Here is a 24,790-nt window from a genome sequence, read left to right on the forward strand (position 1 = left end):
GCCGCCCACAGCGGCCGCCGTTCTCCTCCCTGGGCGAGGTGGGCCTTCCCCGCTGTTGGCACGGCCAGCCCGGGACACAGCCTCAGCCCCACAGGCCAGGAAGCCACGTTTCAGTTCCTGCACCCTACAGAACTCTTCTGTTTAGAAGCAGAGGAGAGGACGAAAGAGCTCTAGAGATATGTCGCACAACAACGTGAATGTTGACACTTCTGAACTACGCACAAGACACGGTTAAGACGCACCTGTTGGAACAACCACCGTCCGGAACACGGACAACACGCCATGCTGGTGAGGACGTGGGGCGCAGGAGCTCTAGTGTGTCGCCGGGGGGAACGCAGAATGGCGCAGACACTTTGTAAGACAGTTTGGTGTTTTCTTACAAAACTAAACATACTTTGACCATACGATCCAGCAGTCATGCTCATCAGTATTTACCCAAAGGAGTTGAGAACTTCCATCCACACAAAACCTGCACGTGGATGTTGATAGCAGCTTATTGATAGCTGCCCAAACTTGGAAGTAACCAAGATGTCCTTCAGTAGACAAATGGACAAATAAACTGTGGTCCATCCAGACAACGGAATATCACTCAGCACTAAAAAGAAATGAGCTATCAAGCCATGAAAAGACAGACCTGGAAGAATCTTAAATGCCTATGACCAAGTGAAAGAAGCCTGTCTGAAAAGGCCACATGCTGTGTGATTGCAACTATGTGGCATCCTGGAAAAGGCAACACTATGGAGACAGTGAAAAGGATCAGTGGTTGCCAGGGGTTAGGGGCAAGGAAGAGATGAACAGGGGGTGCACAGAAGATTTTTGGGGCAATGAAATTACTCTGAATGATACTATAAGGGTGAATACATGCCATTATACATTTGTCCAAACCCACAGAATGTGCAACAGCAAGAGTGACCCCAATGTAAACCATGGACTCTGGGTGACGATGACGTGTCATTATAGGTTCATTCATTTAACAAATGTACCATCTGGTGGGGATGTCGATAGTGGGAGAGGCTGTCAGAGGGGGCAGGGGCTGTATGGGAATCGCTGTACCTTCTTTTCAATTTTGCTGTGCATCTAAAACTGCTCTAAAAAGTAAAATCTTAAAAAGAATCATAAAAAAAGGTTAAGATGGTAAATTTTATATCTGTGTGTTTTTTTTTTTTTACCACAATTGACAAAAGAAGCTGTCTTAGGAATGCGGTGGACGTGGGTGTCATATCTGCTCAGCGGTCTTACTGGTCTAAGCTGCTTGTACGACAACAGTTATCACTTCCCTACCGCCCAGGATTGAAGCAGTAGTTATTCTGAATAAACATTACAGCTAATAAAAAAAGGAATTGCATGATTTAGAATATGTAAGAATCATCATGTTTGTGGGCACAAATGTTTAGCAGGACTACAAGCAGCTGGTACTTTCGTGTGACAAATTGTGTTTTAAGTATTTCCACAAAAATATTGAATCAAGTCATACACTTCACGCATCTCTATAAAACTACAACATGAATGAAGACAACCCAGAATTCATATAATGTGTGCCTATAACGAGGACCTTGACAACAAAATGGTTGATGCACGATTATCATCTCCATCAGTCACTGCACGAGAAAACGTGAAATGTTCTCAAGTCTTACAGATCTTAAATGAAAGAAACTGAGATTTTTCCCAAATTTAAAAACAATCCTAAAAATGTGTATGACATTATCAATAATAATTTGTGAGGCTGAAAAAAAAGATTTTCTAAATAGCCATAAAGTAAAATTTTGTCGCCTATTTTACAGAAAAGACTGAGGAGATTATCTTTAAGGTTTCTCTACAGAAAATATTGCAAAATTTTTATTTGAGAAGGCAATCAAAGTGTTTGCAGTTAGAAAATATTGGGGAAAAAGCATGATAGAATCACGCCAAGCAGACAAAATGATGAGTCTAATTAACGATTTTTCTAGATTTTGCGATGCTGTTGGTATTTAAACATTTATCACTTATTTTGATTTCTATTCTCATTCTAAATACATATACACATTCATAGCTTAAAATAAAAAAGGAGATGAGCATAAGAGAGTAGAGCAGAGAAGGGTATACATACCAGGCTATGCTTTATGCAACAAAAAAGAGTAATGAATACACACACATATTCCTATTTTTACAAAAAGAAACACAGGAAGGATAAGCCAAAAAATGAACTAAATTGGGTGTACAAGGAATCGAAGGCATATAAGCAGGAATCTTTGCATTCATTTATTTATTTTGGTTAGGAAGACTGGCCCTGAGCTAACACCTGTGCCAATCTTCCTCTATTTGTTATACGTGGGACGCCACCACCGTGCAGCTTGATGAGCGGCGAGTAGGTCCATGCCCAGGATCCAAACCCACAAACCCCAGGCTGCTAAAGTGGAGCACGTGAACCTGAGCACTATGCCTGCGGGCCAGCCTCTAGTTTTTATTTTTGAATCATGTTAATGTTTTACACAACCCATAAACAAAATAAAATAAAATAAACCAGGATGGGAAAATATCCCCAAACTGGATGCAAATAGAAATAAACAACCCACTGACTGCTCCATCGACAGCATAACCATGACGATGACGACAGAGAATCCGACTGAACTCCTGAAGCCGCACTCCAGCTGAACCAGCACAGAACACGGTCCAGGGACAAGGACTCAAGAAGACCCGAGCTGTGGGCATGCGGCGGGTTCAGTTCCTACAGCAGCAGCTCTCAAACTCTCGTCTGCGGTCTGCATCTTACAGCTCAGGAGTGACAAGCCAGTGGCCCCGGGACCAGACGTGCAGCGCGGAGAAAGGAGCAGAGGAGCCCTGTGCTCTCCAGCTGGATCTTGGGCATGGAGCACGAGCATGAACCCCAGAGGAAAAAGGACACGCATAGCTCCTCACGCCCAGAACGATGCACACCCAGCCCCGGACCTTGTTTCCAAACACCGTCTCCTTCAGAAGGAAGCCAGGCTCCCTGGAGGGATGGCCAGTTCCAGGCTGGAACCAGGAGCGTGCCTGCTGATCCTGGGAGCTACTGTGCCAGGAGATGCTCAAAAACTGATGGGAAAATGTCAAAAGCCCATGAGGCTCTCGCCAGCCAAACGTGGGCGAATGTAGTCTCAAAATGAATACTGTCAGAAATGGATGTTAATAAACTCAAGTTTTAGGGGCTGGCCTGGTGGCATAGTGGTTAAATTCGTGTGCTCCACTTTGGCTGCCTGAGGTTCCAGGGTTCGGATCCTGGGTAGGGACCTATACACGCTCATCAAACCACGCTGTGACGACATCCCACATAAGTAGAGGAAGATTGACAAAGATGTTAGCTCAAGGCCAATATTCCTCACATACACACACAAAAAAGTAAAAAAAAAAGTCATAAAATAAAATAAATAAAATACAGTTTTAGAAAATCCCCCACTCCATGTTGGTAGCACCTTTTTTTCACAGGGAGCAGACCAGGAACAGCCCCTCCTACCGCATAAAATGCCAATAACACTGGTGAAAGGAAGGATAGAAACAGAGAACTGCCTCTGTAGCCCCATACAGCAATGCTCAAGTCCCAGAAACCATCTGTGCAGGAGGGAGGGCATGCGACCGCAGCGCCACCAACGCCCTGACCGCGATGCCCAGATCTGCCAAACGCCCCGAGGTGGAGGCGAAGCCATTGGATGGCACTGGCATGGAGCAGGTGTCTTCAGATAATGGGATTCTGAAAAAATACTATAAACAAGAGCATGGTTTGGCAAAGGGGAGGTTGTGGGCGCCTTGGCGGAGAGTTCAGGCTTTGGCGCCACCTCTGGCCAGCCGCGGGCCAGGTGAGACCTGAGCGGGCCACACCCTGGGAGCCCGGTTCTGAAGGTCCGAGAATAGCCATGTCAGATGCTGGCACAAAGCTGCCTCGATTCCTGCCCCCGGGCTCTCTCTGTGTGCTGGGCTCCAGGTGTTGCTAACTGTGCGGAGCGGCTAATAGAAACCTTGGGAGTTGAGAGAGGGCATACGACTCCCCGTCCTCATCTTCCTTCAAATAAGTACAAAACTTGGAAATCGCTACTGATAAATTTTTGTTAGAACAAAACACCATCTAACGAAGTGCAAATACAAAAACTGAGGGTCGGGGGCTGAAACTGGGCAGATCCCAAGGTGCCTCTCCCAAGGCCCCCCACCCTTCGAGCCGCTCTGATGACTCCGAGCTCAGCGCTCCCTGTGAGTCTGTTCCTGCCCCCCCAGACTGTTCCCCACCCTGAGCTGATTCAGACACATCGAGACAAACCTTCTGTACACTCAACATCCCCCACCCTCCACCCCTGATTCCACTGACAGAAGAATCTCGCCCCACGCAGAATCACGAGGGCGGGACAGAGCCAAGAGCAGACTCACATCAGTCACTCTGGGGAGCAAACGGCCGCATGTGAAACTCGTCCTGCCTTCAGAGCCGGGCCCCACATCTGACCTCCACTTGGTGATGGAGTGTAGCCATGCAGGCCCAGCTCTGGGCAGCCTGGGTGGCGTGGTGCGCAGGGACGGTGGACTCAGTGTCCTCAGTAGCTCACTCCTCCCCATCCACACACCTAGCTCAGAGAGCAGGGCAGGGGTCACAGGCAGGGCGGCCAGCAGGCTGCCCCATCACACGAGGGCCCATCCATGGCTGGCCGGCCACACGTGTTCTGCCATACAACAAGGCGGAGGCAACCGGCAAAGCCCAGTGAGATCTGGAGACCCCAGGGGTCCCAGGGACCCTTACAGGGAGCCCGAGAGCAAACCATGTCCCAGATACTGATCAGATGGCATTCGCCCGCTCACTTGCACGAGGGTAGAGGGGGCTGTCCACCACACTTAGGAAGATCTGCATAACTCAGCGAGCCGACGTTTCCCTGGTCACCGCCGTGCAGTGTTCCAAAGCAGGCATGAGTAACAAACGCAGTCAGCGCGAGACAGACAGACAGACTTTAATCCAGGAGCAGGAAACCGCATGACGCGGTGTCAGAACCCACGTTGCAACCAACCTTTGAGAAACAACCCTGTCGAGTTTTAGAGAAGCACCAAAGAACATCACCCCCATTGTCTGAAAATGCTGGTAAAATACCCCAAGCTTTTCTGAATGCTGGATTTTCCTCGTAAACTTCAACAAAAATGTGCTACAGTGGACTGATGCCGAGCAGAGAGGGGAATTCGGTCGTCCTCCCCAAGCCAGACACTCACAAGGTGTGCAAAAGTGCTGCCATCTCCCACTCAATTTTTAAATTTTATTTTGGAGAATAGTCATTTTTCATCTCAGAGGCCCTATTTATGTTTACATGTAATGGGTTGATAATTTTTGAATGAATTAATAAATATTTCTCATTTTAAATTTCAAATATAGCAAATGCTGGTAGACAAAGCCCACAAGTCCCGAAGCCCTTTGGGGCCCTCAGAGACCTTTATGAGGGTGAGGGGATCCTGAGACGGCTGGCTGAGCCGCCAGACGGGGCGCACAGGGCTCGGCAGCAGGAGTCAAGCAGGGAGAGGACAGAGGTCTGTAGAGATGCGCATTGAGGGCCCCGGTCTGGTCTGCGCCATTGATGCTCAGCCTCCCCTCGTACCAGCACCTCCTCCCTAATTTCTCTGCACTTCCAGGGAGCCCAACGTGGGGTCCATTCTAGGACCAAACGCTTTCAGGTGAGTTACACGTGCAAAACTGGCCTCCACCGTAATGACAGTGTGAAACGCAACTTTGTATCCAGACCTATTAAGACACAAGGAGAAGAAGCCAGGAAAGTAAAGGAGATGGAGGAGGAGGAAGGGCCTTGCAGGAGCAAAAGGAGCCGGTGGAGAGAGGAGGTGTCCTGAGGAGTGGACACACGGCCCTCCACTGCCGTCGTCAGGGTCGGCTGCCCAAGGCTGCTCAGTATTTGGCTCCCTGCTGACAACCCGATGTGTGGACGCCACTCTGAAGGGGACAGCCCAGAGCCCAGCGGGAAGGTGCCATTTTCTGAGCTGCAGTGACCAACCACACGGGACCTGGTGTCCGAGTCACTTCCTTTTCCAACGGAGTGACACCTCTCCCGAGGACGGCGGGAGGGGCAGGTACCAGCTCTCGAGAGGCCACCGTGAGCCTCTCTGCCCAACGCTGCCTCCAGTGGCGTCGTGCAGCAGCCTGCGATCAGCCAGCTGGGAGGATCCACATGAGGGAAATCGGCCACAGACCAAGGTTTGGTCTTTCTCCAGAGGGCAGGATGTTGAACACTTCCAGCACACACCGCTCACATCACAAAACCAGTCACTCGGAATCCTTAGTTAATGTCATAGTCACAAAATGATGGGTTACAGTCTCCATACAAGTTCATCCTCCTTACTGGCCAGGGTCAGTAAAGCAGCCTCAGACGTCCTGCCTTCTGTTTAGAGCACACAGTCAGAAGGCAGCTTGAAAGATGCAATTTACCACGCCTGCCCCACATAGCCGCTGGGGCAGCCCCGAGCCCCCGTGCACGACCGCGCCTCGTGATGACCCGCACAGGGTCCCTCTCCCCAGACAGCACCAGAGCGGGAAAGAGGCACCAGGACAGACGGAGCAAGTGGGAGCCGCCACTGAGGTTGTAAAATGGAATTGAGCCGTTCCCAGCAGGTCTGGGGCGTGTCTGTTGCGAGCGGTAGTGCAGACAGATGCTTGGGCCCCTTCCTGGGCAGCCGTGCCGTCCAACTGAGAAATTCACTTGGAACCATCAGGGCTGTTTTAACATCCCTGCTTAACAGAGCCATGAAGCGCAAGGGAGCCAAACAGGCTGACAAAGAAAGCCGCCCCGTCCCATGGTGGGGGGGACACCAGCCAGAACTGAGCCGCTGCCGGTCCTGGCACCACACTGAGCTTGCTCCTGCCTTGGTCACCTCTCCTCAAAGCAAGGAAGAAGCTCCATGTGTCTCACAGAGCTCTGAGGACGAGGGGACAGGCGGGAGAGCCTGTGTCCTGGGGCTGGGTGGTGGGCATTTCTGGGCCTGTGAGCACGGAGCTGCCTGCCCCCCGACTACTCCGCACCCAGGTCTGGTGAGGCTTTGGGGGCATTTTTGAGAAAAGGACAAAATGGGAATGCATGCTGGATACCCCCATCTGGCCATAAAGCTGAGGACGGCAGAGGAGCCCGCCCTGTGGTCCCCTCCCCCTCCAGCGCCCCCGATCCTGCCTTCATCCATCAGAGCCCAGGCTACAGCACCACCCATCTCCTGGCACCCCCTTGCCCCCCGCAGGGCCACCAGGAGCAGGTCCACACCCACAGCCCAGACTGCACAGGACCCACCTCAAGGGACCCACCTCACCAGGGAACCGCTCACCTCCTGTTCGGCTGCAGGGGGAGCGGGTCAGGGCAGAGGCCCCTGCCTTACCCTCCCACGGGCTCCAGGCCCGCTTCCCACCTCTGACCCTCCGGCACCTCCCCTGCCGGGCTGGGGTCTCCACCTCATCACTCCCCAGGACCAGCCTGAAAGAGCTCCTGGTGGCCAAAGCTGGACGGATGTGAGCAACAGAATAAATACAGTCCTCCTGGATTATATGAAATTACCATCCACGGGTCCATACTGATACGAATAAATGAATCAACGGAAGAGTCAAGGCCCCGGGCACAGGAATTCTAGATACTGCATGCAGACACCCCCTCAGCAGGTGCACACCTCCTCCCCCTGTGTGGGCTGTGCACTGACGTCCCTCCTGAGAGCGCAGGATGGAGGCAAGAGAGCCCTGGGGCAGGCACGCGGCAGGTGCCTCACAGGTGACCAAGTCACAGCGACAGGTCGAGGTGAGAGCAGGCTGACCTGACGTGACGTGGGCGAGGGCCCTTCACCTCCGGGGTCTCCTCCCTGAAACCCACCACCCCCGTCTAACCACGAGAGAAACATCAGAGCACCCCAAGCTGAGGGGCACCCCGCAAAACCCCTGACCAGCGCACCCCAAACCATCGAGGCCCCGAAACACAGGGATGTCTGAAAAACGGCCACAGCCCAGAGGAGCAAGGGAGACGCGACGACCGCCCTCCCGCAGATCCTGGGTGGGACCTGGGACAGAAAGAGGACAGCAGGAGGAGCCGTGAAATCCAAACACAGCACTGCGTTAGCTCACGGCAACGAGCGACGTCGGCCCAGGAACCGTACCCGATGTGCACACCAGCCTGGGGCACCAATCGCGGGGCTATGGCATCCTGCACCCTCTTCTCAATTCTTCCGCAAATCCAACTCCTCTAAAAAAATGAAGTCTATTAAACACACACACACACACATCCTGCTGCCAAAGCGCCCATGGGCCCACCCCACTCCACCTTCTCGACCCTCCAGTCCAGCGAGCGGGCCAAGAACCAGCCGCCCTGAGAATCACCCACTGGCCGGCAGGAAGACGAGCCACAGCCCGTTCTTGGACGTCTCTGCCCCTCGGCCTCTGGCCCGTGGAGATGCGGGGCCCTGGGACGAGTCCACAGACGCCGGGGAGGCCCTTCCAGCAGCAGTTCTCCTGCATAACGTGGCCCTGGGGGAGCCTGGTCCAGACGGCATCCAGGAAAACGCAGCAGCAGGAACACACTGTCCACCACGTGCCCTCCCAAGGCCGTGGTCGGAGGAGACCAACACCGGCAAAGTCGCCACCACAGAGACGTGGGAGGGGCAGCGCCACGCGGGAAGCTGGACGGCAGGCGGCCCAGGGTCAGTGGGAGACCAGGCAGGGCTGCCCGTGAAAGGCAGCGGGTGCCCACGGCACAGGCTCTGGGCCTCTAGGAAGACCTCTGTCCTCACGCAGAGCCGCTGGTGGAATGAGGGCTCAGGCGGGCAGGGGGGGTCGGGGGGGCGGCGGCTGGCCTCCTCCACGTAGCGAGACCCCCAGCGCCCGAGGCAGGATGCTCCCAGGGCACCTGGACCAGCCACCGCGGGGGATCCCACGACACGTCCACCGGCTCTGAGGTGCCTACAGGCCGGGGTGGGCAGACCACCAGGTGTCACTCAGGGGCCGAGGAACGCCTCCTGGGGAAGACAAACCGAGAAAAAGTGCCTCGGTGCAAACAGCCACGGAAGGCCAAAGACAACACTGATAAGGAGATTCTGTGTGGAACGGCCCCCACGTGACCTCGTTCCGGGTCTATCCCACTCCCAGCTCTGACTGCAGGACAAGCAGCTGCTTCATTTACCTAGTCCTCGCAGTGACGGGGAGCCACATCCGTGGGCACCACTCCATTTATGTGGGGACAGTGCTGTGACCGAGGTCACACGGCTGGCAAGGGGCAGAGTGGGGACCTTGCATCGTGGCAGAGAGCCCCACTCTACCACGCACGAGCTGTGTGATTTGGGGAAATTACTTGACCTCTCTGTGCCTCAGGTGCTGTTGTGTCCACAGAATGAGACAACAGAGCATCCTCCATAGGGCATCGTGAGGATTAAACACCTTCACACACAGGAAGCCTTGGAGCCCTAAAAGTGCTCGATAACGTGGGTAATTACTCATATCACGGGGCCTCTTGCCACAATCAATAACCTCAAGAAACGGGGTGATTTTCTACGTTGGAAACAAGAGCAGGACATTTGTTCTGAAAAACAACCTTCAGGGCCCAAAAGAGAGCTCTTGGAAATTTAGAGACAGGGCAACAAACTTAACGGGCGGTTTGGACAAGAAAAATGGAAGGTATCTCCCAGAAAATAAAAGGGAAGAAGATGAGAGTCCAGTCCAGGGTCCCAACAAACGGTCAGTGGAGCTCTAGAAAGGTACCAGAGGGAATAATCCACCCAGAAATAATGGAATACAGGGCCCCCTGCCCCCCGAAGGTCACGGCTCCACTGGAAGTTCCAGCAGAGCAGACGAGAGGCCCCACACCAAGCCACGTCGGCACGAAACCTGAAAACACAGAGAGATGAAGCAAAGATCCTAAACACGTCCAGGAGGAAAGAACGCACATGAAGATCGCAGCGGCTCCGGCTTCTCAATCAGCCTGGAAACTGGAAGACAGCGGCGCCCTCTCTCGAAATGCTCACGGAGAAATGTGCTAACGCAGGATTTGAGCCCCAGCTAAACTGTCATCAAATGCAGAGCTGGAGGAAAAGCACTTTCAGACCAGATCTCAAAACCCTGACCGCCCACGGCCCCTTCTCAGAGCATCTCTGGAGGATGAACCAGGTGGAGATCAAGTTCAGAAAGGGGGTGGTGAAGGCAGGGGGAGAAGCGAAGTGGGGGTTCCCGGGCTGCCTGCATCGAGGGAGGGCTGCCCCCCAGCAGAAAGATGTGGGCAAATTTGAGACAGGACTTCCAGAAAACTCAACAAAGACAAGTACTAACTACAAGAAACACGGAAAGTCATACAAGAAAGGAAATGCAATGCTAGTGGCCAGTGAATATTCACGTGGTCCACCAACATGTAAACAGCCAATGACTGAACAATAACAGGACACAAGCTGATGGGGGCAGAGGTAGGGAAGGCTGAACTGACACAGCTCAGAGACAGAGGGGAGCAAGTAACACGCCAAAAGGAAAGTCTAGAGACAGCAGCATAAATGCGTTATCGAGAAATCTGGAAACAAATGGCAAGAAGAATCCGCTAAGAGTTGAAAGTGAGCTCCTCTGGGGCGGGGAGGGGGCCACACCTATGTTCTCTTTTTAAACCACACGGGACTATTTGACACCTTAAAATGCAAATATGTAAAACCCCACATTAAATTCAAAATAAGAAAATGATGTACCATGCCAACTGTACACACAAGCATTTTGCAATAACACTGTGTTCTCCCGAGCAGGACAGGACACCAGGCCTAGACTTTCCACGCTCCACACGACCTCATTCGATTCTTCCAACAGTCACGTTTCACAGAAGAGTAAACAGAGGCACGGAGTCACAGGGCTGTCCGGGGCCAGGTGACCGGGGCAGCCCTGGGGGCGCTGACCACCTGCTGTCCATCCTGGGCCGTTCCCCACGTGCACATGCGGCCACTCCATCTCGTGGCAAATCGAATCTTTTAAAACTTCCCACAGAAGAGACATTAAAAAGCAAACTTCAGAAAGACCAGACAGATTCACGCCACCAAATTACACAAAATAGAAAGTCAGGGCCTCCGCAGCCACCGGCACCGCTGTGCAGTCTCTCGTTCACCCAGTAACTTATCACGGCCCAAGACGAAGCTGAAACAGCCCCGTCTGTCAGACCGCCATCACAGTACCACCGACACAACGGCCGAGAAAGCACTTGTTACTCATCAGCCTGACGCTCTCGCCTCTGCGGATTTTGAACCTCGCTCGGGAAACCGCAGACCCACTGGCTCGCGGATTGGCTGCCTGGGCTGGGTCGGCCTGGAGGCCTCAGAGACAGGGAAGGGAAGAGAAGCCAGTCATAAATGAGGTGCCCTACTCTACGTATTTAGGATAATCCTAAAAATAAACCGCCATATCCAAACACACCGGCAGGGGCTTTGCGCTGCTGTCTCCTGTATGAATAATGACTTACTACCAAGAACACTCTGAATGTTGGATGAGCAGTTGGCTCAGATGGCTTATTTTGGACAAAACTTTTCCTACCTCTCCCAAAAGGCACAAACATTTATGGAGGGCCTGCTTTGTGCCAGGACCCTGGGGTGGGGGCTGGGGACCCCCTGGGAGCATGAGACGCCCACCCAAACTTTATGGGGTGGTGGCTGTGAGAGTAGTGGCCTTAAGTGCTGTTCACCCTACAAGAGTAGAGGGAACAGCACATGCAAAGGGCCAGTGGCAGCAGGAATTAAGCAAGAAGGGGCCAGCCCCGCCTGGCCCACAGCCCCCAAACTTCGTCTTTCCCCAAGAGCAAGGACGGTAAGCACAGAAAGGAAACTCTCCGTTCCTTGGATGTAAACACTAAAGAGACATCACACCTGGAACAAAGGCTTCTCCTCGATGGACTGGGCAGCGGCCATTCAGGGGCGTCCCCCTTGCCCCAGGAGAGGCCCCCGCTCAGTATGTCCTCACAACAGCTCTAAGCCAGTAAAGGAAGCAGGTGCTACCCATGTCCGCGCATCCTCAGAGAGCACGGAGCCGGACCCCATGGCACCCGCCGACTGGAGCTTCAGGAAGGACGTGCCCCCGCAGGTTAGACCTCATGGGCTCTGCTCTGTTCTGGGTGATCAGAAATACCCGGCGGGGGAGACGCAGCCCTCGTCCCAACAGCGTTAGAAGGAACAAGACGGGGTCGGGGGACGGGACGGGGAGCTTCTGAAACGTGGAGTCTCTGCTGGGCTCATAGACAACCCTGATGGGTCCCCGCCACGTCAACGGCCAGCGGAAGGTGGCATCCACCGGGAGCGTCTGTCTGCACGGCCTGGGGCTCTCGGCTGCTCCGTGTGACTGAGTGATTAACGCAGTCGGCCGATGGAAAACGGAGACAGAGCGGGCAGCCCTGGAGGTGACGTCTGGAAGCTTAGTTTGGAACCTGGAGTTGGGCAGACGGCACACAACTCCTTACGTAACTGTCAGCAGCTCTGAACTTTGTGAAGGCGCCTGGTCGGCGGCTGATGCAGCGAAGACAGGAATGTGGTGAATCCACGTGGACTTGACCAGGACACGGACGGAGGTGAAACACAGCCACAGCCCCGCCTGGCGGCACCAACACAGAAGGAGGTTGTTTTTTGGGGGGGGTCACTCCTCCAACCTGCTCCCGTTCATGGCTCTGCCTAAATCCAGCTGAGGCCCGGAGGCCCGGAAGCCACTGGCAGAGCGGTCAGGGGCCCACAGACTAGAGCTCCCTGGCCGCATTCTGCGCTCTGAGGGTTCACATCAGAGATGCACCAGCCGCGCGTGACCACACGAGAGAAAGAGGCCGAGATGTCCCAGGCACCCCGAAGAAGCATGACACAGCTGGTTTCTGCTCACGGGCAGGCACACGCGCGAGCCGACACCCCACTCCCTTCCCTTCCCACGCGCCCATCAGCACATCCTCGATTTTATAATTCAAGATCTAAGAAAAGCACGTCACCCCCGTGACCCGGGCTGGCTGCACGGAGCGGCCCGTATGCAACGGTTCCTTCTGCTCTGGGGGGAGGGACGCGCTCTGCACGGAAGGGCCTCCCCGCCACCCCAGCACCGTCCACCCGAGGGGGAACCAGCCGCCCAGCTCCCGCCAGCCTGTGGGGGGGCTGTCTACTGTTGTTTCTGTTTTTTACAAAAACACCTTGCAAAATGGACGTCAGAAAAGCACCCATATTCCCACATCCCCGCCAACGCCATGCAGCCCCGGGAGCATTCGAGTTTACCTCCAACCATCTCAGAGCAGAAAACCGGGTGCCACGCAGGGCCACGCTCATCACCAACATCTGAGGAGCCGGATGGAGCGGCTGGCACGTCAACCCTGGCTGTGCCACCCGGACTCCGACATGACGCTGGCGTCAATGTGAAAACGAAGCCCAGACTGGCAGAGGCTCGCAGAAACGGGGCAGCTCTGCGGGGCTCAGCGCAGGAGACAGGTGCTGGCCGCCGCTGGCCTCAGGACCCGGGTCTCCAGACGTCCCCATTGTGGTCCCATCCATCCCCCACTTGCAGCAATGCAGAATGAAAAGCAAGCAACGTGCACACACACATTTGTGCCGGCAACGGCAGACTCACAGCTTCCCCACGCAAGGGCACCCGCTGAGGACGATTCCCCACGCACAGCCCCCGAGGACGGGGTCAGATGCAAACGGGATTATTTCCCTGAGCCCACCGCCCGCGCAGGCCTCGGTCACATACCGTCCGTTCTTGGGGCATACATTTCCTTCCTGCACCCCCTGCGTCAGCCGCATCGCTCGCCGGGCATGTTCCTCTACAGCTTGTTTTTCTAAAAATCTGTCACCCCTCGGAAATGAGAGCCTGTCACTGCCCTTTCCAGGGCACGGCTCGGAGCTGTGGCAGCCGCATCTCTGCCGGCGGCCGGCGGCAACGGCACATCTGTGCTGGGAACATCTGTGCAGCGCGGAGGCTGGGGCCAGGCCGCTACACGAGACCCGAGACACGGCCGCACAGCACTGGCCGCTGGAGCACCCGGCTTGCAGGCCACCGCCAGCCCCTCGCACAGACCCGCACGGAGCGATGCGCATTACTCACCGGGCTTTCTTCTGCCTCCTCAGCACAGAATTCTTTCTGCTCTATGGAGCAGTGGGCGTGAAAGGAGGCATTTTCCTCCCCTTTAATGCGCCGATGCTGCCCTCTGCTCCCCTGGACCCCCGACAATAGGCAGGGTGGGCTCAGCCGCGAGGAGCAGATATTTAAAGGACGGCTGGCCGGCCCGACCCCCGCCTCTCACATCCCTGCCTCCTCATGTCTCCAGGCCCGGGTGGTACCCGGCTCCCCTGGGAAGCTGGAGCCGGCAGCTGAGGCACCGACTAAAACCCGGCCTGGATATCAGGGAGCTGACGTCACGTGAAGACAAACATCTCTGCATCCAGACGGTCCTGGGAGGACGCGGTCCTGGGAGGACGCGGGGCAGCAGCCAAAACAAGGGTGGCTCAGCCTCGTGGCCTTTCAAATGCAGCGGCCATGGGAGCCAGGCCCACTGGGTGGAATGTAGAGATGCAGCAGCTGCCGGAGCTCAAGGGACCTCCAACCTGCGTCCATGGAGGCCGAGAATGGGCCAAACACAAAAGCTCAAGGATGCCCAAGCCCTGGTTCCGTGGCCGGAAGAGGAGGGGAGGAGAGAAGCCATGGGCCAAAAGCTGGCCAAACCAAACTTGGGGCAGCCCAGTGGCATAGCGTTTAGTTCGCATGCTCTGCTTTGGCGGCCCAGGGTTCAGAGGTTCGGATCCCTGGTGCAGACCTACACATCGCTCACGAAGCACGCTGTGGTGGCATCCCACAAACAAAATAGAGGAGGATTGGCACAGATGTTAGTTCAGGGCTAATCTTCCTTAAAAAAAAAAGCTGGCCAAACCCTAGGTCAGGTGGCCTGTGATGCTGTGGCTACTCTAGGGGGTAGTGGGCACCGGGAGGGGCAGAAACAGGGAAGGCTCCACACACGAGAGGCGAGAATCAGGGGCTTGGAATCGCACATGCTCCAGCTAAACGCAGGAGGTGCCCCTGCTGATCTGATGCAGGACTTCACGCACCACCTGTGTGATGCCCGGCTGCAGCCAGAGCAGACCCAGAGCTGCCAACGGACAGTTTGACCCTCCTGCTCCCACCCTGTGCCCCCCCAAACCCAGGCACCCCGTCCTCATCAGCTGACTGAGTGTCCCACCCCATTTCCCTCCAGTTCCAAAAAGCACAGGAAGGATGGCTCAGCCCCAGCCAGGGAGCTCGGCCAACTTACCTGGAATTGCCGGGCACACTGACCCCACACGGCCAGGCTTCATGCTGGGGCACAGGAAGGTCGGGAAGCTTCTACCCCCACCCTCCAACAAACACTCCTACTGCGATCAATACGCCAGTCAACGTGCCACGGGGGCAGAGGTCTGAGAGAGGCGAGAGCCCCCTGGCTCCACCCACCCCCCTGACTCTGATGGGCCATAAGCAGGCATCAGCCATAAATCTATGCTTATCCGTGTTCACGGCAGACTCTGGGCCGAAGTCGTGGGTTTGAATTCCGGCTCCTTCAGTAGCTTGCCGTGTGGCCTAAAGCCGCTTTGGAGCTTCCACCACCTGGCAGCTGACGGCATGTGAGAGCATTTCATAAAATGTGAAACTCGTAAATATGACACTTAGAGGGGCCGTTGGAGGAGAGGGCCCCCAAGTCTCCTTTACTGGAAACGAAGATTGGTGACTGGATGGTTTGGTGCTCGCAGCCAACAAGCTAAGGACGCTTTACGTTTCTGATTAGCCGAGCAAAATCAAAATCGTAGTATTTCAAGACATGTGAAAAACACGTCAAATGTAAATTTCGGTGTCCATAAACAACGTTTCATCGCCGTAGCTCATTGGTTTACATCCCGTCTGCGGCCACCTGCACACCACAATGGCAGCGGAGCAAGAGACCAAATGGCCCACAGAGCCCGAAATATTTACTATCTGGGCCTTTACAGGAAAAGTTTGCAGACCCCCGAGTAAGACCATAAAATCACAAAATAACTGAACCACCACATCGACACTGGGCTTCAACGGGGAATGCAAATTGCCCCAAGTCCAACGTAAAAATTCCTGTATGATTGGCTCTTAGCACAACCGCTGTCCTTCAGCCAGTTTCTCTTTTCCAATCCATTCCAAAACACCCAGGTTTGCAGAATTCTAGAAAACCCAGGCGGAACTGGCAGATTGCTAATTTTATTGGAAGCCTATTTTAGGTAGAAAACTAGCTTTTCCGGTTTGTTGCAAATAATCTGAGACAAAGCTGAATGAACTGAATTTTTAATAAAACAACAGGCATACCTATAAATACCGGGAAATAACGAGTGTCAAGATGTTCGGAAGGATTCCGTGGTAACCGGCCCAGCGCGCCCGGAGGATGCTCCTGACGGCCTCGGCTTCCCAAGCCCAGACTCCCTGCTCCACCTGTCAGTCAACCAAGATCCCGCGTGCCCCGCACTGCGTTTGAACACCTACTGGGGGCACCTGATTCACCAGCTGGGCGGGCGCGGGCGAGCTGGCCTTACTGTGCACTTAGCAGGTTCCAGGAGCCCTTCCAAACCCTGTCAGCGCACACACGGCCCCCACGAGGTGACTATTACCACAGATCCCCAACTACAGAGGGGGAAACTGAGGCACGGGTAGCTGCACCCACCTGTCCCACAGCGGGCTTATCACTGAGCCAAGGTTTGGACCCAGCAGCATGACGGCACCCACTTGAACCTTCAGCCCGCCACCTCCTATGGTCTTATGAACACACGTGCCCTGTTGCCACCACAGCCGCATGGAGCCAACATCTGGCTTCCCTGTGTGGGTCCCACCCACCGAGATGCGCCCCAGCTAAGGCCCCCTCCCTGCCCAGCTCTGCATCTGGGCTGTCGTCCAGTGTGTCTAGGGAGTACACAAAGCTTCAGAGTCAGAGGACAGGCAGCCCCAGGCCCAGCAGGTGGGGCGTGGGCGAGGCGGGCACCGGGGGGCAATAGGGCGGGGGCTGGGCCTCCTGCTGTGGCCCACATGGGCCCCTTTCTGCCCCCACAGCCCCTGAGAGGGGTGTCCCTTCCTCTCCCACCTACTTTGGTCCCTGTGACCCATGGCTGTCCCCTCCAGCCCTGACCCAACCCCCCAACCCCCACTTTAGGGTCACCGCTCCTCTGACTTCTAGACAAGGGACCCAGGAGAGGCCAGCTGCCCCTCAGCCCTCCCCGCCCCCCAGGCTGGCACGCGTCTGGTCACCATGAGTCCAGGCACCTGCCTGTAACTTCTCAGGCTGTGAAAACGTTCTTTCCCCAGAGATGGGGTGGAAACGGTCTGGGGCCTGGCTTCAGGGATGAGAGCAGACGGCCTGTTGCCCCTCCACCAGCAATGACTGGTAGGAAGGGGGCTTCAAAAGCCCCAAAAGCCCAGGGCTCCTGACAGGCAAGGAAGCCTGTCCCAGCCCACAGGGCTGCACAGGGGACGCAGCTTCAGACAAGGGCAGTGGTCAAGCCATCCTCCCGGCCAACCCCAGGCCCCATCAGACCTGCGGGTAAGGCTGGAGAGGGTCCCATTTCTTGGGTCTTGATCCCGGTGCAATCTACCCCCGACCCCAGAGGGTCCTGCCTGGGTGTGGGGCTCGGCCCGAGAACCCACCACTAGGGCCACCCTGGGTGACAAGGGTGACAAGAAGGCAGCATGCAGGGTGTGCATGGGATGTCTCTCCCAAGGTAGCAGGCTGGAGTGGGGGGCCAGTCCCACAGCCCACCAGCCCAGCGACCTCAAGGGACACCGCCGTCTTTTAAGGCAGGTCCACTGCCTCTAGGATCCCCAGGTTTGCATTTTCTCCGCAGACGCTAAGGACCGAGAGGGTTCGGACATCAGGATGGACCTGGCTCTGCCCCCAGCTCAATCCTGGTGCCAACACTACAGCCCTCCTCCAGCACCCCTTTCCCAGGCGGGCACCCCAAGTCTCCACCACAGGCCACAGGGAGGCCGATGGGGCCTGACCCAGGGCGAGAGTCAGCTGGTGGGGCCACTCTGTCTCATTGAGTTCCCCTGCCCAGGCCCGTGGCCATCCCCCAAGGGTCCCTGAAGAGCACGTGGGCTGGAACAGCAGAAACACCTCATCCAATTCCACGTGACCAGTCCTGCCATCCAGCAAGACTCCTCCTCCTCCTCCAGGAAGCCCTCTAGGGGCCAACACAGAGGGGCCGGGTGTCATAGTCCTGCTCTCATGGCCAGGGGTTGGGGGCCGTCCACCACCCACCAGCAGGGGCCACCCCGAGTGACAGAAATGTCTTCCGCCCTGTAAGTGCCACCAACTGTCCTTGAAGACATTAGATAACAGGTTGCTCTGCAGGAAATCTGGTCCTCAGCATTTTCACAAACACTATTTTATTTATAATCCTATTATTCCCTTTCTATAGGTAAAAGGCAGTCACCAAATGGGTCCATCATTTGCTTAAGGATGATGAAGATGCTGTTCTGGGGGCAGAGCCGTGACCGCAGCCTGGATACCTGCCTGACTTCCACCCACTCACACGCAGGTGGCCACCCCACCCCTCCCAGGCAGCCCTGCAGGGGGCTTGCTCCAGCTGTCAGTCACCTCCCAGCCCATGGCCCCCAAGGCTGAGCGCTGAGGCCAAAGTCAGGTCTCTGGGAAGGGCCCCGGAGGAGGAGGGGGCCAGCAGGAATGGCTCTTCCCAGCATGGCCAATGGAGGTCTGGTCACATGGGCGGGTATGTGGCTGGACGTAAAGGACAAGTGGCCATCAGAGGGGACTCACAGGGCAGTGGACGGCAGGAATTGGGCAGCAGGACCCCAGCATCCTTGGGAGAAGGTGCCTGACCTAGGGGGTCCACAGGCAGGGCGAAGGGCTCAGCTACGGTTAGCTCACTGCAGGAGGGTGACAGAAGTGCCACCCAGACCTGCAACCTGTCCCACGAGGGGCTGGCCAAGGGGGTGCCCCTGACACCAGCACCGGCCACAGCACAAACTACAGCCCACAGGCCGCCTCGCCCCCTGCCCCCAAACCTCTTGTGGGGCCTGGGATGAATCCACACCCTGTCCGATCCAGGGCACCTCCCCTCAGAGCTCCTCAGGGGATCTCGCCCCAGACACGGCTCTGAGGGCGCCAGGCTCCCAATAATCCCACACAGCCTCCACCACAAAGTGTCACACGAGGGCCTGTAGAGACCCTGCCCAGAGAGCATCTCCTAGGGACAGACCCCACCCCAGGACCACCCCCACCTCTCCCACAAAGAGACCAGGCAGTCGGACCCGAACATAGCCAGGTGCAGTGGGTTCAATGGTGGCCCCAGAGACATCCTCGCCCTAAACCCCAGAACCTGCAGATGTGACCTTATTTGGAAAAGGGGCTTTAGAGATGTTACGGATCTGGAGATCGTCTTGGATTACCTGAGTGGCCCTAAATCCAAAGATGGGCATCCTTACAAGAAGAGGAGAGGCACACAGATGCAGAGGGAAGTTGCCACATGACGATGGAGGCAGAGACTGGGACGAAGTGTCTACAAGCCAGGGATGGCCGTGCACCACGGAAGCCGAAGGAGGGCCATTGCGCACCCTCCGTCAGAGCCTTCCAGGGCACCGACCCTCCGTCTCCATCTTGGACTTCGGGCCTCCGGACGGAGGGGTCAGTGTTGTTTTGAGCTCGTGGCACTTCATGGCGGGAGCCCCAGGAAACTGACACACCCATCAACACACACACCGAGGCGTCTGGAGGGGCTGCAGACTCCCGCCTACTGCCAAGTCCTCCCTGCTCGTCCCCAGGCCTCCGCCTCATCTGGCTCAGGGGGCTGCGAGGACAAGGTGGCCCCAACAGAGCCCCAGAACAGGCCGTCCTGTGGGGCACGCTCAATGCCCCTAGCCCAGAAGGGGCTCAGCCACCCGCTGGCCCTGCGCCTTCCACAGCCTCCTGTCTGGGGTCCGGGACGGTGACAGGGAAGGAGAGGAGAGGGTTGCTGAAAGGGATCCTCCCACAGCGCCCAGGTGGGCCCGTTACTCTCACTAGAGTGACCATGTGGGGGCTGGCAGGGGACTGGCCTCACCCCCTCACCAGGTGGCACCTGAATTAAAGGGACTGAGATGCTGTTTGTCACATAATTATCTGCTTTCCAGGAGCTGTGGCACAGACCTGTGTGCCGTGCATTATTGACATCCCTGCCACCCCCAAGTGAGGCTTTTGCTGCATCTTACAGGTAAAGTGGCCCACCTGTAAGTCCCCGGCCTGAGGGACACAGCACAGAGACCCGGGTTTGCTGCATCTTGGACCCAAAAGCTTTGGCCACTCAAGCACTCAAGACCAAGACAGGAGACATGTCCAGCCAGACACTCAGGCCAACACCATCCTGGACACAGATGTACATTCCAGATGGATCAAACAACAAAATTCAAGAAATGAAATACTCCTACCATTTAGGGTAGCCAGAAAGGAAAATATTAACTGATTTGAATGGACAAAAATCAAATATTAACATTTCCATGTGACCAGAGGCACGACAAGGCCCGTGACAGAGGAAGAGCCTGGGGGAAAATAGCTGCATAGCGCGCTGGTGCTGAACGAAGAACCGGTCCAGCGTGAGAATGGGCGCAGCCATGAATGGACAATGCACAGAGGCAGAAACACAAGTGGCAGTAAGACCAAGGCGCTCACCGCCGGCGGGGACCCATGAGGTCAGCGCCCCGTCACAAAGCCCCTCTGTGCTGCCGCCTGCCCTCCTCCCGGCCCCGGGCTGCCCGGCACACCCTGCCCGGAGCCAGCAGGTGGACCTTGCCCAGACACCCGCCTGCCGCGTTCTTCCTCCGCTTCGACAAACCTCCCACAGCCACCGCGGATTCAGTACACCGCGGAGCCCACCCTGCCCAGGGACGTGGCCAGCCAGCCTGCCTTTCCCCGTGGCACCCTGGCCCACCGAACCACCAGGGTTCTCGATTCCTTATCATGCCAGACACTCAGCCTCACACCCTCCTCCCTGCCCAGCCCCGGAATGCCCTGGAAATTTGCTTCCACTTGGTGGGAGGAACCCTCCCCCTCTTGGCTCCCATCAGGCCCTTGTTGCTGACAGCGGGGAGCATGGTCCCCTGTTGAACCTCAGTGACACAGTCACCTCCATCACTTGCACCTGACAGGCAACATGGGGCCAACTGAGGTCTGCTCACACGGGACCCAGACTGAACTGAAGTCAGACCCCTTTAAGAGAGGAAGCTCACAGGGCCCTGCTGACAGTTTATTCTGATGACACGTCAATATACACAGGCTGGAATAACCCTTCATGTTGTAGCCAAAACAGAGCTACCAATTCAGTATTTTAAGGACCTATAACCTGTACCTGAATGTTCACAGCAGCACTAGTCACAAAGGCCAAAAGCAGAACCAGCCCAAATGTCCACCAGTGGACAAATGGATAAACACACTGTGGTAAATCCATACAACGGAATATTATTCAGCCATAGAAAGGAATGGAGAAACCACCAGACAGAAAGTCAGTAAGGAAACAGAGAACTTGAACAACACAATAAGCCAACCAGATCTGACACACGCACAGAACACGCCACCCAACAGTAACACACGCATTCTTCTCAAGTGCACATGGGACATTCTCCAGGGTAGAGCATATGTTAGACCACAGATTAAGTCTCAATATATTTCAAAAGACAGATATGATGCAAAATATCTTCTCTGACACAGTAGGATGAAGTTAGAAATCAATAACAGAAGGAAAACTGGAAAATTCACAAATGTGTAGAAATTGAACAACATTCTCTTAACCAACCAATGGATCAAAGAATAAATCACAACAGAAATAACAAAATACTTAGAGACAAAGGAAAACAAAAGCACAACATACCAAAATTTATGGGATGCAGAAAAAGCTGTGCTCATGGGGAAACTTATAGCTATAAATGCGGACATTAAAAAACAAGACAGATCTCAAGTCAACAACCAGAGTTTACAGCTTAAGGAACTAGAAAAAGAACAAACCAAACCCAAAGGCAGCAGAAGGAAGGAAATACTAAAGCTTAAAGCAGAGATAAACAAAATAGGAAAAAAAAATAGAGAAAATCAATGAAAACAAAAATTAGTTCTTTGAGAAGATCAGTAAAGTTGACAAACTTTTAGCTGGATGGACTAAGAAAAAAAAGAAAGACTCAAATTACCAAAATCAGATATGAAAGTGGGGGCATCTCGATCAATTCTACAGAAATAAAAAGGGCTACAAGAGCATAATATGAACAATTGTACACCAGCAAACTAAATAACCTAGACGAAATGGACAAATTCCTAGAAACACAAAACCTACCAAGACCAAACGCAAAGAAACAGACAATCCGACCAGACCTATAGCCAGGAAGGAGATGGAATCAGGAATGAAAAATCTCCAACAAACAAAATCTCTGGACCTGATGGTGTCGCTGGTGAATTCCACCAAACATTTAAAGAAGAAATAAAACCAATCATTCTCAAACTTTTCCAAAAAATTGAAGACGATGGAACTCTCCCTAACTCATTATAGGAAGGCAACATTACCCTGATACCAAAGCCAGACAGAGACACCTCAAGAAAAGAAAACTACAGACCAATATTCCCCAAGAATATGGATGCAAAATACTAGCAAACCAAATTCAGCAGCACTTTAAAAGCATTATACACAAGTGGAATTTATTCCACGAATGAAAGGACGGCTCGACATATGAACAATCAATCAACGTAATACATCACATTAACAGAACAAAGGAAAAAACCACATGATGATTTCAATTGATGGAGAAAAGGCATTTGATAAACCTGAACATGCTTTCATGATAAAAACCTCAACAAACTAGGAACAGAAGTTACCTCGTGTGTCTTTCCCCCACACTACCCAGCGATTAACTCAATTCTGACACTGTCTGCCTGGAGATAGCGTCGTACACCACAGGTTAAGGGCTCAGTCCTCCAAGATGCCCCCTCCCCATCTTCAGATGCCAATCGCCAGTCCAGGTGTCACCTGTGCCACTGACCCACCGGCTACAGGTCAGAGGTTCCCACCACACTCCCCTCAGGGTGTGGATTAATTTGCTAGAGCTGCTCACAGACCTCGGAGAGACATTCCACTGACTAGATTAACTCAGGAAGAGCCAGATGGAAGAGACCCACAGGGCAAGGCATGGGGACAGGTCATGGAGCGTCCAGCTCCTCCCTAGTGCGCCACTCTCCCGGAATCTCCATGTGTTCACCACTCCAGAAGCTCCCCTAACCCTGACCTCTTGGGTTGTTATGGAGGCTCCATTACGTGGGCACGATTGGTTAAATCACTGGCCACTGGAGACTGATGCTGCCTCCAGGCCCCTGCCCCTCCCCTGAGGTCAGAGGGGCGGGACTGAAAGTTTCAACACTCCAATCACTTGGCCTTTCTGGTGACCACCTGCATCCTGAGGCTATCTAGGAGCTCCACCGGAAGTGACCTTATTAGCTAAAACTTAAATGTGCTCAAAAGGGACTCCTAGTGAATGACAAAAGACACTTCCATCACTCAGGAAATTCCAAGCATTTGAGGAGCTCTGTGCCAGGAAACAGGAACAAAGACCACACATATTTATTACACCATACAAGGAAACTACCTCAACACAATAAAAGCCATATATGAAAACCCACAGCACACATCACCTCTCTGGTGAAAGAATGAAAGCTTTTCCTCCAAGATCAGGAACAAGACAAGGATGCCCACTGTCACCACTTCTATTCAACACAGAACTGGAAGTTCTAGCCAGAGCAATTAGGCAAGAAAAAGAAATAAAAGACATATAAATGGGAGAGGGAAAGTAAAATTATCTCTGTTCACAGATGATACAGACAACTGTAACAATTCCACAAAAAAGTCGTTAGAACTAATACACAAATTCAGCAAAATAGCAGAATAAAAAGTCAACACACAAAAATCAGCTGCATTTCTATACACTAGCAATGAACAAGCCAAAAAGGAAATTAAGAACAGTTCCACTTCTAATAGCATCAAGAATAAAATACTTAAGAATAAACCTAACAAGGAGGTGAAAGACTTGTACACTGAAAACCATAAAACAGTGTTGAAAGAACTTAAAGAAGACAAATAAGTGGAAAGACATCCCATGTCCATGGATTAGAAGACTTAACATCGTTAAGCTGTCAATATTACCCAAAGCTCTCTACAGTCAATGCAATCCCTAACAAGATCCCAACGATGCCTTCTTCAGAAACAGAAAAACACACCCCAAAATTCACATGGGATCTCAAAGGACCTCAAAGAACCAAAACAATCTTGAAAAAGAAGAACAAAGCTAGAGGACTCGTACTTCCTGATTTCAAAGCCTACTACAACGCTGCAGTGATGAAATCGGTGTGGTATTGGCGTGACGACAGACACACAAACGAATGGAATAGAACAGAGAGCCCAGAAATAAACCCTCACATATGTGGCTAAATGGTTTTTGACAAGGGTGCCAAGACCACTCGATGGGGAAAGGCCAGTCTTTTCAACAAATGATGCTGGGAAAACTGGACAGTCATGTGCAACAGAATGAAGTTGGACCCTTATCTTACACCACATACAAAAACAAACTCAAAATCCATCGAGGACCTAAATCTAAGACCTAAAGCAATAAAACCCTTAGGAGAAAACATTGAACAAAAGCTTCTTGATGCTGGACTTGGCAATGATTTCACGGATGGGACCAAAGGGACCGGCGACGAAAGAAAAACATAGATAAATTGGACTTTATGAAAATTGAAAAATTTTATGCATCAAAAGATACTATCAACAAAGTAAGAAAAAAACTCACAGAATGGGAGAAAATATTTGC

At 53.8% G+C, this 24,790-nt stretch overlaps 1 protein-coding gene across 4 annotated transcripts in view; it reads right to left on the reverse strand.

The window, feature by feature from the left end:
* Positions 1-24,790, reverse strand: part of PRKCZ (protein kinase C zeta) — a 112,148-nt gene that overhangs the window by 76,693 nt on the left and 10,665 nt on the right. Inside the window, exon 1 of one of the 4 annotated variants that reach the window (XM_070261112.1) lies at positions 14,027-14,656. The exons of 1 other annotated variant lie outside the window; for it this stretch is intronic. Coding sequence is in view for 2 of the 3 variants with exons in the window: in XM_005607580.4 (XP_005607637.1) it covers positions 13,673-13,694 (22 nt within the window). In the remaining variant the exon portion in view is untranslated. Of the gene's footprint in view, positions 1-13,200; positions 14,657-24,790 lie in introns of those variants that run through there. 2 more of the 4 variants (XM_005607580.4, XM_023635947.2) reach the window with 2 other exon arrangements.

This window comes from Equus caballus, chromosome 2 (genome assembly GCF_041296265.1).
Source record: "Equus caballus isolate H_3958 breed thoroughbred chromosome 2, TB-T2T, whole genome shotgun sequence".
Classification (NCBI taxonomy): Eukaryota; Metazoa; Chordata; class Mammalia; order Perissodactyla; family Equidae; genus Equus; species Equus caballus.